Source organism: Mandrillus leucophaeus, unplaced genomic scaffold (assembly GCF_000951045.1).
Source record: "Mandrillus leucophaeus isolate KB7577 unplaced genomic scaffold, Mleu.le_1.0 Scaffold1293, whole genome shotgun sequence".
Classification (NCBI taxonomy): domain Eukaryota; kingdom Metazoa; phylum Chordata; class Mammalia; order Primates; family Cercopithecidae; genus Mandrillus; species Mandrillus leucophaeus.
The window spans coordinates 341,711-357,237 of record NW_012101247.1 but is presented as its reverse complement, the minus strand read 5'-3'; the positions used below and the strand labels follow the sequence as shown (position 1 = coordinate 357,237).

Below are 15,527 nucleotides of genomic sequence, written 5' to 3'. Positions count from 1 at the left end.
GGCTCACTGCAACCTCCGTCTCCTGGGTTCAAGCAATTCTCTGTCTCAGCCTCCTGAGTAACTGGGATTACAGGTGCCCACCACCACACCCGGCTAATTTTTGTATTTTTTTAGTAGAAAGAGGATTTCACCATCTTGGCCAGGCTGGTCTTGAACTCCTGACTTTATGATTCACCTGCCTTGGTCTCCCAAAGTGCTGGGATTACAGGTGTGAGCTAATATTATAGGGGACAGAGGCTCATCAATTCATCCATCTAAAATTAATATTGATTTAAAAAAATATTTTGAGGCTTTCAATAAACCCAAATCTGATGTGTTATGAAAGTAAGAGCAAAGGATTTCAAGTTCCATCCACACCCACCAAAGGCCGGCCTTCCTGCTTCACCCCCAAACTCCCAGAAGAACATCATAGCCCTCCTCCTAGCTGCTCTAACTTCTCACTCTTGTCCAAACCTAACTGGCTCTTTCAGATGACAGGGCCTTCGAAGATTACATTTCACCTAGAATTTCCCTCTCCCTCACTGTACCTGGAATTATTTTATGCAAAAAGCTCAAATATCTTTCTGTTGTGAGGCTAAGTTATTCACTCCTCTTGGGAGTTCCTATAACACTATATCCATCATTTACTTAACAGACTGAAAAAAAAGTCTCTCTCCTATATTAGGCCATTAGAGGCTTCAGGACAGAAGCACTTCTTATCCATCTTTCCATCTCTAGTATTACATACAAGACTAGTATGCAGAAAGTGTCAAGAAACTCTTTTTGAATGAATGACTGAATCATTTCCACACCAACTGATGACTCCAAAAGTATAACCTCACAGCTGTACCTTGGCAGCAGCCTCATAAATAGGTTTCCTAAATCTACCCAAGAGGCGAGAGCCCCAGTTAGTTCTGGGCATCACTGCCATGGTGATCTTTGACTCCTATCATGGCATACTCTGCTAAAAAAATAATAAATTCCCTTTGCCTGTAGACAGAAGTTGGACTTGAATTCATAGACCATTGGAATCTGGCTTCAGCCCCTCATGTACATCATCACTGTAGCCTCAATCCTCCCTGATCCTACTCCCTCCTGGTCTACACTCTGCCTCCCATATCCACCTGTGTCCACCTGAGTTCCATCAATTCTTCAAAACTTAGCATGTCTCACACTGTGCATGAGTCAGCCTCAGGATACTCAGGAAAATCTCTCCTAGAGCGGTTCCCAGGCTAATATTTTGTATTTCTCATTCAATACCTATACCACATCAATTAAATGATAAAACATGAAAATGACTAGTACAACCAGACATTTAACAAATGGTTGTACGTAGTTTAGTGAGGTGGAATAAGATAAGCCTGTGTGTTTTTTTTTTAAAGTAAATCTAGGAATAAGATAAGTAAAAATCAGCATAAAACAGAAAAATTTATCCTCTCTGTATATATACCTATCCCTATTAATACAAATCACATGATGACCATATACTTGTAAACACAGAAACACTCATTTGAAAATCAGCATTATCAAACAGAAAATAATGAAAGTTTCCAGGTTCCTAGGGAGGTATATTCTTTTGAAGGAGATAAATTTTCATAGGCTCAGAAACTAATCTTCTTTCTCTTATTTTTATCCTGAAAAACACATATAATTAATCATTTAATTTTCAGCTATCTATGAAGTATATATATATCCCTCTGTATAAATTAATACATTGGTATTTTGGTTTATAATCAGTATCTTTTTACACTGATTAAGAGTCCCTTCCCTAGAGCCCAGTCAATTTCAGCTCAGTTCAATAAACATTTACTGAATATTTACTATGTTCTGGGCCCTTCCTAGATCTAAAAATGAGTAAAAGGTCAGCGACATTTAGGAGTTCCAAAATGAATGAGAGACGATAGAAAAATAAGCAAGTAGCTCAAAATAATATAGTGATTATAAACGTGGAGCTTTGTAGAAAGTATTATGAAAAGACAAAGGAACAGAGTTTCCGTGATTCCTGAGCAGAGATTTACAGGATGAACAGGAGGTGGACAAGAATCCCTGGACAGGCTAGGGAGACACTATAGGCAAAAAGAGCATAAGGAGGAAAAAAAAAAAAAGAAAACCTAGAAACATGACAAAGCAAGATGTGGATGGTTTATAAGCCTGGGTATTACATACCCAGGGATATGTAAGGGATAACACTAGTGAGAAAAATCTTTAAAAGCATGCATGGATTGGGTACTACAAGCCATGATAAAGAATTTTTTTTTCCTGTAGGAAATAGACAGTCTTGAAACATTTTACTAGTGGCATGGCCAGATAAGTTTTCTAGACAGATCATTTTGATGGCTCAGTTCACTTACTATATATTTACTGATGAGCCAGGATTTAACTAAACAATTTTCGAAAAGGCCATTTTTGTTTGCTTGAAGTATAGTGAGTAAATCTCACTATGTTCATGAAGTAAGATTTAAAAATATTAGCAAAGACAGGTATGGTGACTCACACCTGTAATCCCAGCACTTTGGGAAACTGAGGTGGGTAGATCACTTGAGGTCAGGAGTTTGAGACCAGCCTGGCCAACATGGTGAAACCTCATCTCTACTAAAAACAAAAATAAAAATAAAAAAACTATATATATATATGCAAAGAAAAGGGCAAACAGCAATAGAACTTTATCATTAACTATTGAAACATCTCTGCCATCTTTATCAACACTACAATATATTAGGAAAAAAACAAGTTATCCTCATGATTACTCATTACAGAAATGCAAATCAAAACCACAATAAGATGCCACTTCACACCCACTAGGATGACTGTCATCAAAAAAGACAAATAACAAGTGTTTACTAGGACATGGAAAAATTGAAACCCTCATACTTTGCTTGTGGGAATGTAAAATAACACAGCCACTTTGGAAGCAGTCTGGCCAGTCCTCAAAAAGCTAAATACAGTTATCATATGACCTAGCAATTCCACTGCTAGGTGTATATGCAAGAGAAGTAAATGCCTACGTCTATCCTAAAATTTGTACACAAATGTTCATAGCATCATTATTTGTATAGCCCCAAAATGTTAACAATACCTATCAACTGATGAATAAACAAAATGTGGTATATCCACATTATTATTTGCTATAAAAAGAAATGAAGTACTGACACATACTACAACTTAGATGAACCTTGAAAATTTGCTAAGTGAAAGAAGCCAGTCATGAAGAACCACATATTCATATATGAAATATACAGAATACATAAACCTATGGAAACACAAAGTAGATTAATGGTTGCCTAAATGTGGGACAGTTTGGGGGCTTAGGGAGTGATGGTTAAGGAATGCAAGGTTTCTTTTTAGGGTGATGAAAATATTCTAAATTTGATTATAGCGACGGTTGCATAGCTCTGTGAATACACTAAAAACCAAATAATTGTACAATGTAAATGGAAGAGTTGAATGGTGCGTGAATTACATCGCAATAAAGTTGTTTTCATTTAAAAAATCAAATCTTTAACAATATTTTCAAAATTTTATTTCCTCTTTCTTCATGAAGCCAGATGGTGTCCTTCCCAGTACAGAATGTACTATGACACTGAAGTGCCAGAAAAATAGAACATTGAATCTGCTACTGGCAATTCTTTTTTCTAGAAAAAGTAAACTTCCAGTTGTTCAACAGAAAACAATTTATTTCTATGATATTCAAACAATAAGAGAACAGAAACTTTGAACCATCTGGCATAAAAGGTGAACTACAATGTTTCAACAACATCAAAATACAAATGCTTTTCTGTCAATTGATTTCATCTTCCATCTGTCTTAATCCAATCACTACTGTAAAAATTATCAATAATTATGGCTTGAAATTATCAATAATTATCAATAATGATATCAATGCTTGAATAATCAATATTTAAGCATTTAATCAATGCTTAAAATAATCAAGAATTATAAATGCTTGAAAGCAGAACCATGAGGAAGAAAGGAGTTAGCTTTTGAATAAGAAGACTTGAATCTAATCTCTGCCAAGGCCAAGTAATAGCCATGTGATCTCAGGCTAATATTTAACTTCTCTGAGCATCAAGTTGTTAATCTGCAAAATGAGAATAATACCAATTCCACTAACCTGTCAAGATTTTGGTTAGGATCAAATAGTATTTGCTACCAGATGCTAACTGTTCATCACTATAATGCAAGACCAGTAAATTCGGGACACTGGTTATTATAGTATAAAATTAAACATTAGAAACTTGAGGTAGAGTTTCAGAAGCAATAAAAGTCAAAAAGGGAAATAAAATAAATTAAAAATATTCAAATTCTTTGAAGACTGAGGACATCTAACATGAAGATATACAAAAATATGAGCATGGAAAAGAAATTTTACATGATATATTTAGACCCACCATTTTCCTTAAGATTTTTCCTTAAGATTTTGAAACATATTGCTATAAAAGTGATGAGTTATCTATTGTTATAATTATGAATAAGTTATCATTGTTGACAATTCCAGAGTCTAAAGTTAATGCTAAGGTAGCACTTCAATCTTTATTTGCTTATAAACACATTCCTATTAGCCCAGTAGTCAGATGAGATAAATATACTGATAAAGATACTAGATAACAGAAGACATAACAGAGAAAATTCACCTAAAAAAAGGGAAACATGTTTGCATGTATACATAATTAAATGTGTATTCATGCAAACAATAAATTGGCTTCAAAACAATCTGGTTGTTAATACCTTGGTCTATATATCAACCAGAGTTAGTTTTCCCATACTCTTATTTTTTCACCCCTAGGCAATCCAATATTGCCGGAAAAATAAACACGAGCATGCTAATTGGCTTTAGTGCAAATATGTGTCTCCAGCTTCAGCTGGGATTCCATGGTAACTTGGAAATCATGTGTTGTCCCTAGTCTTTTCCTTCTCATGCTTCCCACAGCAGCAATACACTTTGAATCTTTTTATCTCTGGTCTTCTGCCCTACCATCTTGAAGCATCATTCTTGCCAATAAGGAAAACAGATACCACAGAATGTTGATTTTCTTTCAGCCTCTCTTACAACATCAATAGTAGCACCCATCCTTTACTCAATTCATCACAACAGCAACTAATAGTGTGATTCTTCATTTATTATCTGCCATGTGCCAAGCACTAGGCTAAACATTTTACATATAATAAGTCATTTGGATCCCACAATAATTTTGTAAGTATTTCTGGTTCTACTTTATAGAAAAGTGAAGCTCAGAGGGCCTAAACGACTTGTTCAAGGTGCTTAGCTAATGAATGGTAAAAAACAGATTTTAATCCAGGTCTGCCTATGATGTCTCCTGGCCTCTGGAAAGGGGTTTCAGGCTTGTCCCAACACCTCCACTTTTACATAGGCACACCACATTAATAAATGTATTGTCACTACTGGGTGATCTTTCTCTTTCCTAACCAGGACTGAGAAAAATTTCATAATTGTTATGCCTAAGTGAAAAATGTGATTTATGCAACTATACATGCCATGCATTTGAATATATCTATATTAGTTACATTAATAAAAATTTTTAACAAAATATAAATTGATGATTTAGAACTTCTTAAAGACATGTAAGCTGAAAGACTGACTTCCATTGTATTTACAAGAAAAACTTAAAATACCAAGTTATGCTGAAAACAGTTATCATCTTTCCTCTTTCTCTTCATCTGCTGAGCAGAAAAAAAACAAGAAAACAGAAATTTCCTGCTTCAGTTTAGCAACATCTGCAGACACAACAACCATTTTAAAAACTGTGTCCTCCTCTTAATGGTCCTTACAAATGTAGGCCCTCATTAGCTTCAAAGAGTCTTGTCACATGACTTTTAATTAAAACTTCGCCCGTTTAGGTCTTTAATGGCTCATCCTAAGCCACAAGGTTTATCGTGCTTCTTACACAGAGGTTTAATTCCCTGGGCCCACATCACATTACACCCTTTTTTTGGAGATGGAGTCTCGCTCTGTTGTCCAGGCTGGAGTGCAGTGGTGTAATCTCGGCTCACTGCAACCTCCGTCTTCTGGGTTCAAGCGATTCTCCTGCCTCAGCCTCCCAAGTAGCTGGGATTACAGGTGTGTGCCACCACACCTGGCTAATTTTTGTATTTTTAGTAGAGACCGGGTTTCACCATGTTGGCCAGGCTGGTCTCAAACTCCTGACTTCAAGTGATCCGCCTACCTTGGCCTCCTAAAGTGCTGATATTAAAGGCATGAACCACTACGCCCGGCCTACACCCCTTTTTTTCTACTGTTGAGGATTAACATCAACACTGTAAAACCCAAGCAAGCAAGGGTTTGAGTTTATCTTGTTGAATATTCTATTCCCCAGTACCTACAGAGAAGTAAATACTGAATAAAGATATGTTCTATTAAGTAGAGGCAAGAAAACAAGATAGGCAATATTGTATAACCTCTACTGCCTTTTAATAAAATTTCTCTGGAACAGTTATATGAGTACTATAAAGATATCAAAATCCAGAGCCCATAATATCTTTTAAGCTTTAACATAAGATTTTGTTTTAATATTTAGTTTGTATTTATTTTAAAGCAGTTTTAAAACCACTTTTGTCATTTATTGATTCAAAATAAGCCAAATATCAAGGAATAATTTGTATATTTTAAACTCACGTGTATCTTTTTATAGAGGTAAATTTTTATCTTTAAACACTACGTTTCTTTCAGATCAAAATGTAGCTTCCAGAATGCAAAAAGGATGTTAGTTATATCTGTAGTTCATAAACAGCTTGTCAATCATTGTAGAATTCACGAATTCCATACATATTTATCACTGTATTCATTTTTAAACAAATATTGCAAAAGATTGCACACTGTGTGAGAAATGTCACCTAAATGCTAAAAAAGCCCGGTAAATATCAATTCTTAATGGTAGGTTCTTTGTCTATCATCAAAATAAATATCAGCTTCTTGTCCACTTTCAGTTTTGCTAAATGCCACCTACTTATAAATTAGTTATAATGATTCAAAACACACAGTTATATTTTAACTATGATTTCTCAATTTTTCTCCCCTTCCCCCAAATCAAGATTTGAAAAATTAAATGTCAAAAGTATTTACAAACCTCCATCCATCCTTCCGGAGATAACTGAAGGCTCCATCAACAACACTTGCAAAGAACTGCCCTCCTGTGATGAAGAGGGTATTAATGGTGACTAATCGGCCTCTTAAATTGGGTGGTGAGACCTCCGCAATGTACACTGGCACTGTCATAGAAGCAATGCCTATAAAAACAATGAAAAGTAAACGTGAGACCTTTACTCGAGATTTCTGTTGTAATAAATACTAATGCTAGATTTAGGCATACACTTACGTATATGGGCTTGGTTTTCTACTTTAAACACAGGTTTACCACATATTTAAGATTCTGTTCATAACAATTTGGGGCTACTGCAGACCAGTAAAAAATGTATGTGAGATATCATTTTTCGTATTATCACTTGAAAGCCTACAAATGAAAGCACCCCTAAAGGCCTAAGATAATTTTCAGAGGCCTTTATAACTTCTTGAGGACTAAAAATACAAAAAAAAAGTTTTCTAGATAGAATGATTACTGAAATATTTTTAGTCTATATGGAAATGTAATCAGACAATAGTGAGAATAAAAAGTTATCTTAGGATACATATTAACTATTCAAAAACATAGTTAGATGCCAGTGGATGTACCAAAACTTTTAATTGGTTTACTAATAAGAAATTCATATGTTAAATCACCTTATTCAATTGGCTAGGTGTACATTTCAGAATAAAAGAGTTTTACAGCTAAGGTATATTTGGTTATATTAACTTTAAATTTTTTTCTATCTGAAATTAATGCAGCATTCTCTATGGCAGTAGTTCTAACTTCACTGATAACCAGAATTACTTATGCGACTTTTTTATTTAAATAAAGTTGCTCTTACCTCACTCACCCCAGACCTACTAAACAGAGAACTACAGAGGTGGGGGATGAAACTGTCCTTTTAAAATTCTCCAGAGGTGATCTTGAGGCTTACTGTGTATTTAAAAACCTAAAGTTGTATAGTACAGAACTTTGAGCCAATCCAAATGATTTCTTAAAGTCTCACCCTCTTGTGGCACCTGCAATTTCCATGTATGTCTGATTATTTAGCCAATTTTAGTATTTTGTATTATTTAGCCTGTTATAGTATTCAGCCTTACCCAAAGGTTGGACAGATACTGATTTGCTGTATCTAATCAAATCAGTATCTGTCCAACCTTTATGGAGACTTACCAAAGTCTCCATAAAAAATAGATTGCCTACAAATTTTAATTTTTATATCTCTAGATACTATAAATCAATCCTTAGATTAAGCCAGAATATCAATAAAATGAATAAAACAGATCTATATAGAATTGCTTTCAACAAATTGTTTTTTAACAAATTTGTGATTGCAAAAAAATAGCTTGTGTTGAAGGAATCAGTACTAAGAAACCTGTTGCTGTGTTTTCTGTACAAGGGCTGTTGAAGGTACTATTTATTATAGTGCGTACAACAAGAGACATCTCTCTATGTAACTGCAATAGTTGTACTTTTCTACAAGTGATTTTTGTTAGTTGATGGTTATTATAAATCACAGCCTTTTTCATTTCCCTTTCTATGTACGCAGTCAGAGAGGCCCACCTCCATCCAATGTTTTGGACTTCAAGGTATTATTTTGTGACCCAAACTCTCTTCTAATGCCATAACAGTTGTAATTTATCCTATTATAAGTATATTTTTCCTCTATTTTTATTTGCTTTGTTACATCTTTGAACAAGGCAAATACATACATAAATGAACTGAGAGGCAAGATTTATTTAGGCAATATATATTTATTTGGGAAAATTCACTGTATTATTGTATAACTACTGATAAGTAGTTATTAAATTTGCACATAAGTCAAACCATTAAGTATCAGAATTAGATACTAATTTCCACCAATGTTGTTTGCTACTGTAGTGCCTGTCAATAATCTTATGACTTTGAGTTTCATAGAATAGTAAGCATGTGCTAATAGACACAGTATTAACAGTCTTCACAATTAAATCATCACCTGAGCAGCTGAAGTTTCCATTTGACTGCTAATCAATTTAATGGCACAGACCACCCTGAAATGCCCTCATCTACCTTGGAAAGAGGAAATAAACATCTACTGAAAATGTTGACAAGGGATTTGTATATTCTTTTTAGTTCTTTCACTATTAGAACGTCTCAAACTTTCATAAATCAAACAATAATTTATCATTTGGATTTCTTTTTCGGCTTTGTTCTGACTATGAACAGGAATTTGGTTGTTCTCTTTAGACAGAGATCTTTATTTAGCCATGTAGCCACAGAGTTGAGCATGGGAAATCAGGACTGTGGTTTCAGGCAACACATGCTTATCAAAAAAAAAAAAAATAGATTTTACTTGACAGAAATGCAGGTATGTCCTCAGACCCTGATAAAGCTCAATTATCTAAAACAAACATCAGAGCTTTGAAAGTAGCACGTACTGACAACAGGTAAAGACTGAAGACAGACTCATTGGATTTGGAGTTGGAAAGAACCATAAAAGACCTTCAGGTCAATGAGTGCTCACGCTGATTTAACACTGCAACAACTGCCAACATTCAGCAGATATTTTACAGAGACTAATTATCTTATTTAATCCTCAGGATATCCCTTTCAAGGGCGTGTAATTATCTCCATTTTTCATACCCCAGGTTGCACGATGAGTAGGTAGAAGAATCAGAATGTAAAGCACACAGCAAGATTCTAAAACCCAATTTTGATGGCACAAACTATATTGACCAATCATTATAAATAAGGGGAGGCTCTGGAACTAGTGGATTTTAATTCCAGCCTTGCCACTTATCAGCTGGTTAAGTTTGGACAACTTAACTTTTCTGGCTCTGAAGTTCCTCATCTATAAAATGGGAACAATAAAAGTAAAAGTAACTCCTTCATAAGATTGAGAGGATTCAATGAGCTAAGTAAAGCACCTAAAATTGTGCCTGGCTTACAGAAGGTAGTCAATAATATCAGCAATTATTTTTATTCTTATTATCATCTCTAGTTATGAGGCATCCCAATTCTTTCCATTCAATTCAACCTCTAATAGGTGACAGGATTATAAGGATGAGTACAAACAAATAAAATAGGGTTTCTGTTATGAGGGAAAGCACACACAAAACCTACTCACAAAAGCATACAATCTAGTAATTAACTTCAAAATAACATGGTAAGGGTCATAATAAAGTTATACACTGGATTCTACTGTGGCATGCTGACAATGACCAGGTGGTAGTTGGAAAGGTTGGGCAGTCAATTTTGCACAGAACATGAGCTTAAAATATATGAAATGGCACAGGGTCTTCTGAGAGATAAATAGAAAATGTGAGGCGGAATATGCATGCAGATAAGATGGAAGAGACAGAGGGTGCCTGAGTCATGGAAGCAGCATCCATTAATCAGTGAGTATTCATCAGACACTGGGTCTGAGCTCCGCACTGTGTTAAGCACTTTGGTGACAGTGCTCTAGGAGAGAGACATGAGCTCTGTCCTCATGGAGCTTAGGGTCTGCTGCTCGAGTGGGATGGGTCTTGTCAAAGGGGAAGTGTGAGGAACATCAGGCTATAGCAAAGGGACTAGCCCAGCCTGAGGAGTCAGCAGGGCCTTGGATAGAAGTCATATTTAAGCTGAGATATAGTGAATAAGAAAGTGAGAGTAGGTTGGAGGTAGGGAAGAGTCGGGAGGTACTGCAGACAATCAGATCAGCTTAGATAAGGGCCTTCAGGCAGGAAGAAATGCATCCTGCTGAGGAAGAGGTGGCGGACTACTTTTAGAGAAATGAGCAAGGATCAACCACAGTGTAAAGGCTCCTAAATGCCAAATTAAGGGCTTGGCACACACAAGCCTCTGAATAGGGTAGAAGAGGAAGATGCATGATCAGGTTCATGTTTTTAAAGGATCATTCTGGTTGGAGTATGTAAAATTGATTGCAGGGAAGCAACACGTACAGTGGCAGCAATGGAGATGGACTGAAATGAAGAGATTTGAGAATTATGTCTTTGGTATCTAGGTTAAAGAGAATATGAATAGCATGTGAAGGATAAGGAGAGAAAGAAGCTGAGGATGATGTTTCGACGTCAGGAAAACAATTAGGAGCATGATGGGCACTTTGTACAAGGATAAGGAGGGGCAAAAATGAAGTTTGAGTACAAGATAATAAGGTCAGGTCATAGATGGATTGAGTCAGAGGCGCTTTGTGAAATATAGAAGTAGATAGTAAGTGGCCTGCTTGATGGTGTGCTGGGAATATAGATTATTTACACGTGAGTAGTCCCACCCCCTCCCTGTTCCCCCTACCCAATAAGGTCTTCGCCAGAATAACCTGTCTTCTCCTTTATCCTCAAAGGAGAATTTGGTCTTCGTCAGTCTAGTTCTTGAGCTTTTATCATGCTAGGCAAAAAAAAGGGTGGAGAAAAGAAAACATGGGCAAATGATGAGGTATGTAGGGAGAAGAGTAAAAAAAGACAAAAAACAGTTGTGAGTGAGAGACTCGGGGTCAGTCTGGAGAAAATGGGAGCCTGTAACAAAGGGAGTAAGCCTCGAGTGTGGAAGTGAGGAGATGATAGCGGTTTTAAGAAATAATGCTGATCTGTAACCTACATGCTACTATATTCTTCAAGAGAAGTAAGTTAAGAGCAGTTCTGGCATACTATTGCTTTTAGTTGCTGGACTATATTTCTTCAAATGCAACATCAAACTGAGATTTGGCCAGGTAGGGCTTGGAAGTCAAACAACTAGGTGGAGCTCAAAGGATGGTTCTATGTGGACAATGCACATAACTGAAACTATGGAAATGGATAAGATTACTCAATGGCATATGAGAAGAATGCTTAGAATAGAATCCTGAAACAGTCTAACAATTAAGAGACTAGGAGGGGGAACTGAGAAGGTAGATGACCAGCAAATATCTATCTTACCTTTCAATACTATGTTATTTTTAAAGGCTTTGTATGTTACCATTTTGTCTTATCATGTAAAATCATCCTACCAGGCTGGGTGCAGCTGGCTCACGCCTGTAATCCCAGCACTTTGGGAAGCCAAGGCAGGTGGATCACGAGGTCAGGAGATTGAGACCATCCTGGCCAACACGGTGAAACCCCGTCTCTACTAAAACACAAAAAATTAGTCAGGCATGGCGGCACGTGCCTGTAATCCCAGCTACTCAGGAGGCTGAGGCAGGGAAATCGCTTGAACCCGGGAGGCGGAGGTTACAGTGACCCAAGATTGCACCACTGCACTACAGCCTGGTGACAGAGCAAGACTCCATCTCAAAATAAATAAATAAATAAATAAAATCATTCTATAAACAGGCTGGTGGGACAGATATAATTTATTATCCCCCTATGAAAGGTAAAGCAGCCCAGCCCCAGAGACAAATATAAAGGGATTTTCAGAAAGTCACAAGGCAAGTTAACGTCAAAATGGGTCTCACAGATCTAGGTCCCCTAACCTTTGTAATGCCATTCAAGGGCTGGGTGTTATGCCTATGTGATCCTTTGGAAATGTCTCAGAAACATTTTATTTTTGACCTTATTACTTTGACTAGCATACATAAACTTCTAGGAGCAGAGGAGTCTTCTCTCTTCCCTGCCCCTATTGCCTGCTAAGTGACTTACTGCCACTAGACATCATGTTAAAGAGCTTGGAACAATTAGTAAGAAAAACGAAAACTGATTATGATTAATTGTATAATTTGGGACAAGTTTAAACCATAAAACCGCTTTATGAAACTGGAAAAGTAGGAGGATCCGTGCTCAGTCTACTCACGTCTGTCCAATACACACATGTTAAACACAGGGCCTGTTAACACCTTGCTATTAATAAAAGCAACCCATGCAAACTATAATTTATGGATTTCTAAACATGGAGTTCACTTTTGGAAAACCTTGGACATGAAGGCTTTGTCACCCCAAAATCTACTTTCCACTTTGGGAAAACAAATGGAATTTTGTCCCTTGACAAAGCTCATTATTCCAATTAAGGAGGGATGGTTAAGTAAAACTACTGCTTATCTTTAGAGTCTGTCTCAAATCACTATTATGTATCTGTGTAATTCTGCCCTCAATTTATACAAACCACAGAAATATTCAAATAAATGAGCAAAACTTCCCCCGTTATTTACCTAATATCTGTTTTAAAGAAAGAAAATATATCAAGGCTCACATTTTTGCTCTGGTACTATAACTCAAAGATGATGATTTGAGATATTCAAAATGAAGAGTTAGGTGCTTTAAAAATGAATGTAATGAATAACATTTAAATATGATTTAAATATTTAAAGTGCAGGAGAGTTCTGTGAAGAGCTTTTGCTTTCTTTCCTATTCTAATTACTAACCAAAGAAAATAAATGCCTGATAAAGAAAAAACAAGCTATTAATAGTCCATACTAAACTCATACATTGAAATTAACATAAGGAATATAATGGTATAAATTCCTGTTAACAGCTTATTACAGTAAATACAACCACAAAAATCTCTGTTGGTGTTATTTCTAAATATTTTGAAAAAGCTCAGTTTCTTAGAAACTTTCCTACAAAATTATAAGACCTCCATCAATGAACACTCATTATCACACTTGGCTTGAGAAGTTTCACCAGAAAACTGCATCTTAGACACCGCAGTGCGACCGGATTCATACACTACCATGCTGCCAAGCTGATTCACCATCTCAACAGCACAAAACGCTCTGGAGTGCAGAAGTTGGCTTTCAAAAACGGCTGGAAGCCCTTTTAAAGGCCTGAATCAGAAGTATAAATAATTTCATAACCAAATACCATTAGAAAATCCTGTTGTGATGGATAAATACCCATGAATCACAGCTGTCTCTCAGCATGATAAGCCAGGCAGCAACTAATTAGCTTCTAAGAAGCACATGAAGCTACCTTTTAATAATAATGCTTCTTGAACAAGAAGGATTATGATGTTCTAATTTCATTTTGTAAATTATTGCTTTATCATCTCTAAAGAAATAATTTTAATAAAAAGAAACAGAATCTGTCAAAGGAATCAGTATCCCTCGCTGTAGTTGTTTTGGTTTGGCTGTCTTGCTCAGGGCTGATATGTTTACATTTTTCTAAACAGTCAAGTATCTACGGTTACTACATTGTTAACAATCTAGAATTCAGTTTCTACTTTTTTCTAATAAGGCTTAGGACACTCAGAAAAGATGCTGGGAAACTTCAAAGTGCACCAAATACCAACATAAAATGCCTGTAACAGAAGAGTCAGGTTATAAGAAAAGATTCTCTCTATAGAAATAACTAGCAGCATCAATGGTCTACAGACTTAAAGAGCTCTTAACATAGTATTACAAACATGTCATCAGCCCTTCAACTCATTGCAGTCTCCCATGGCCTAAAATGGCCACTTCTGTTAGACTGCTTGAGAATATTCTCTCTGTCTATGTCCTTTTTCACTGGTAACATCTCAGTAGAGCCTGTATCACATTTGTCTCTCCAAGCAGGACTACAAGCCTGTTAATGGAATGATCAGATTTCACATATCTTCTGTACTATAAATTGCCTAAGTGTCAAGCCTAAGGGCATAGAGTAAGGTATTGATTAGTGAAAAGTTATTGATTAGTACTATGGAATGCATACACAAAACTATATTCTTTTAAACTAGTGTTAACTGATTGGTTTTAACTGATTGGTTTCCTTAATGATATTCAACAGGGAAAATTTGGAAACTACAGGCAAGAAGTAAAGTGAATAAAAATCACCTCGAATCACTCATAGATAACCACTATTTAAATTTGTTTATAACTGTCAGTATTTTTTCTACAAATCTATAGTTTTCACTCATACTGCATTTTCCTTCTCTTTAAAATACTCAAAGGGTCTCAAACTTGTTACATAAGCTAGGCAGGTACCACTAATATAGAAGACCAACTGAGTGGAAGATATTAAGCTGCTTCCATAACAACTAAGGCACAACACACTCCACAGGCCAAAAAACAGCCAAACAAAACACATCTCTACAAAGCCACATACAACAAACCCTGGTTTGGCATCCTTGTAGTACAAAATCATTTTAAATAACAGTATAATTTCCAATACTAAGATATAACTTACGTAACCATTCCCTTCTTATTCCATACTAGAGTCTTACATACACACTAGAATGGAAAGCTTGTAGCTTTCAGATATTGGAAGTAAGTTCTGCTTTTTGGACAGGATGTTCATCAATTAAATTAAGTTTAAGTTTAGTATCATAATAGTAGTGTTATAAAGAGAACAACACTGGGTGAGAAAGGCCAGGGAAAAACACAGAGAAAGAAACAATTTCTTGACAGGAAGTGATGGCAAAAAAAGAAATTGATATTCAAGAAATTTCCTAAAATAGATTTAAGAGGTTATAAAAAATATGGGAAAGATCACTGTATGAAGTGCTACATAAGCAGAAGCAGTATGTGTTTCCACCTGAAAAGTGGAATGCACAAAGGTTAATAAGAAATCAATATGCTTTCCCCAAGGCAGTGAATTTAACAAGCAG

General features: G+C 35.9%; 1 protein-coding gene across 1 annotated transcript in view; it reads right to left on the bottom strand.

Annotated features, from left to right (window-relative positions):
• The window catches only part of LOC105533889 (proton myo-inositol cotransporter-like), a 173,913-nt gene that overhangs the window by 105,895 nt on the left and 52,491 nt on the right, over positions 1 to 15,527 (bottom strand). The window contains exon 2 of the mRNA XM_011972477.1: positions 7,062 to 7,221. Coding sequence (XP_011827867.1) covers positions 7,062 to 7,221 — 160 coding nt within the window. The remainder of the gene's footprint in view (positions 1 to 7,061; positions 7,222 to 15,527) is intronic.